The following is a 2,377-nucleotide window of genomic DNA, read 5'->3' as shown; positions in this document are numbered from 1 at the left end:
TGAATTACATTTGACATAAACTGTGGTCTCATTTTAGCAATTAATGCTAAAGATCCCATACATGTCATTAAATTGACGCTGCTAACATGTGGAGATCCATGAAACTTAATCAACAAATCCATAACGTGATTTGCTTCTTCCTCCAATTTTCGTCTACGAGCTATTTTCAATGTTAGTGGAATATCCTCGAGAGAGAAATCATCAGGCTTTTTTGGACTGTCGGGATCTGGATATGTCTGTATTAAAATAACGCCCTCAAGAAACTTTACAGCTTGTGTTCTTATTCTGAAATGTATTTTAACAGCATTAGGACCATTCCAAATGAAGAGATTATTTTTGATTATTTTTAATCATTCTGCTCACCCATCATTGTCACTGTCAATCATATTAATAATTTGAACTTTAAGAGCACTTAGCTGTGTCCATGCTAATTCCATATCTGTCGTAACAACAGTAGCACTAGCAATCCACTTGAGAACAGCTCTGAGAATTCTGCCACTGGCTCTAAGAGCACGTTTAGCTACAACCGATGTTTCATCGGATGCTAATCTAAGGAGTATTTGAACTGTACGAGGGATTACCTCTGGATATTTTATTCTGAAAAAATCAGTTATGAAATATATTGTTATTGAATGTATACTTCCTCTATAAACAAAATTGCATCATGAAAAAAATAATTGTTGATAATAACCCAGATTCTTCGATAAATCCTGTAATGGTCTTTCTAACTTCAGAACTTCTATCTACAGAGAATTGTAGAATGTCATTTAAGTAACACTCTAACAGATGTGGCTCCTTATTCAATAAAAGTTCCTGTACTTTACATATGTTTGTGATTTTAATGTCCTCAGCAATACTTATGGAGGCCTCATTTAACCACTCAACGATCTATATAAGAGAACAGAAGATATTAAGAAAAATTATATTTCAATAATAAAATTTTTTTCAATTATTGTGATATAACATATGTAAATTAGAAATAATAATTTAGATTATTTTTATATCAGATTAAAATTCACGCTGTGAATTTCATGATTATTTTTTGCTCATGGCAGAGTAAAGTGTATTTCATAAAATAATTGAAATAATTCTTTCTCATAAGAATTTTAGGGCGTTTTCCATTTAGTGACATAAGTGACATGACCGTTGCTCTATCTTTTTTGGCATTCTATGAATAATAAAGAATATTGGTGTCGACTTGTGTCACCAAATGGAAAGCATGCATACATTTATATAATATTATAAATATATTAATAACAATTTTTTACTGACTCCGTAAGCGATGCAAAAAAAATTATACGCATTTTTGATTTTACAAAGTTTGTCATCGAGGATACTATATTTTTAAAGGTATGGATTGCGAAAGTAATCATTCTTTTTTTTATATATAAAAGTATCTATACGGCAAAATCGCTGTTTCGCCATTAATGGACGCGTTGTTGTCGAGCAAACGAGGTAAACGGAATTTTGAGGTTAACTGTTCACTGACCAAATCGCTCGGTCCCTTTTCAGCCTCGGATCTTCTATGTAAACGTGGATCCATCGTATTTATGTTAAACTCAAAGCGATAATCGTACGAGGAGATACGTGCGTGCAGAATCTAACGTCTGCAGAATTTATACGCCCAAGCGTGAATGTATCTCGAGCTACATATGTCTCAGAGATTTTTTCCTCCGACTTTACGACAACGCGATATTACGACAAACGAGTCGAGTTTAAGTCTCGTTTAAGCGTATAATATCCTCAACGATCCGGTACGAATATGTATCGTGATTTGGAGGTATTAACAGCAAGTGTTCCGTGATGCGTTACGAATTCGATTTTGTCGCCATCTTGGCATTTTAACTGTCACAATAGTAATGATATGATTCTCCTGCGATTTAGAGGAGAGATTTTCAATGTTATTTACAATTTTACTCTATATTTTATAATTATATATGTATATATTTTATAAGTATGTATTTGCAATATACAGGCGTATGCATATGGATTATTAAGAAATTATAATTGCTCAATGCATGAAATTGCATATTAGTATATAGACATATTCTCTAGAGCGCATTCTTCCTATCTACTTAGGATACAGCCAACGCGATGCTGCAAACTCTTTGAAGCATTTTTTGATTGGTTAGTTTGTAAAATTCTTTCTTCTAATTGGTCCATCAAATGCTTCAAAGCATTTTTTTTCAAAGCATTTGTAGCGAGACTTTGACTACAGCCTTATTCGCGGATCATGATTGTTGATTTTGAATATTTTTCTTTTAGGAGACACACGTGTCATTCTATTTTTGTTATTATTTATTGAATGTCAAGGCAAATACAATAACGTTTGTGTCGAGTGCGTCTTTCATGAAAGGAAAGTAGTCTATTTGAGAAA

At 32.8% G+C, this 2,377-nt stretch overlaps 1 protein-coding gene across 1 annotated transcript; it reads right to left on the bottom strand.

Moving 5' to 3' along the window:
- Positions 1-359: 359 nt before the first annotated feature.
- On the bottom strand, positions 360-1,543 carry LOC105623694 (symplekin-like). Its single transcript, XM_012205076.1, has 3 exons — positions 1,490-1,543; positions 692-888; positions 360-597 (listed from the first exon to the last, which is right to left on the bottom strand). Exons 1-3 carry the CDS (start codon positions 1,541-1,543, stop codon positions 360-362), a joined length of 489 nt encoding a protein of 162 aa, XP_012060466.1.
- Between the last annotated feature and the right edge of the window lie 834 nt (positions 1,544-2,377).

This window comes from Atta cephalotes (genome assembly GCF_000143395.1).
Source record: "Atta cephalotes unplaced genomic scaffold scaffold00062, whole genome shotgun sequence".
Lineage (NCBI taxonomy): Eukaryota > Metazoa > Arthropoda > Insecta > Hymenoptera > Formicidae > Atta > Atta cephalotes.
This window is presented reverse-complemented; position numbering and strand designations above follow the sequence as displayed.

Coding starts and splice junctions, on each gene's coding strand:
- LOC105623694 (XM_012205076.1), bottom strand. CDS start 1,543: ATGGATCCACGTTTACATAGAAGATCCGAGGCTGAAAAGGGACCGAGC. Junction 889..1,489: donor AAAAGGGACCGAGCGATTTG/GTCAGTGAACAG, acceptor TCTCTTATATAG/ATCGTTGAGTGGTTAAATGA. Junction 598..691: donor GGATTTATCGAAGAATCTGG/GTTATTATCAAC, acceptor TGATTTTTTCAG/AATAAAATATCCAGAGGTAA.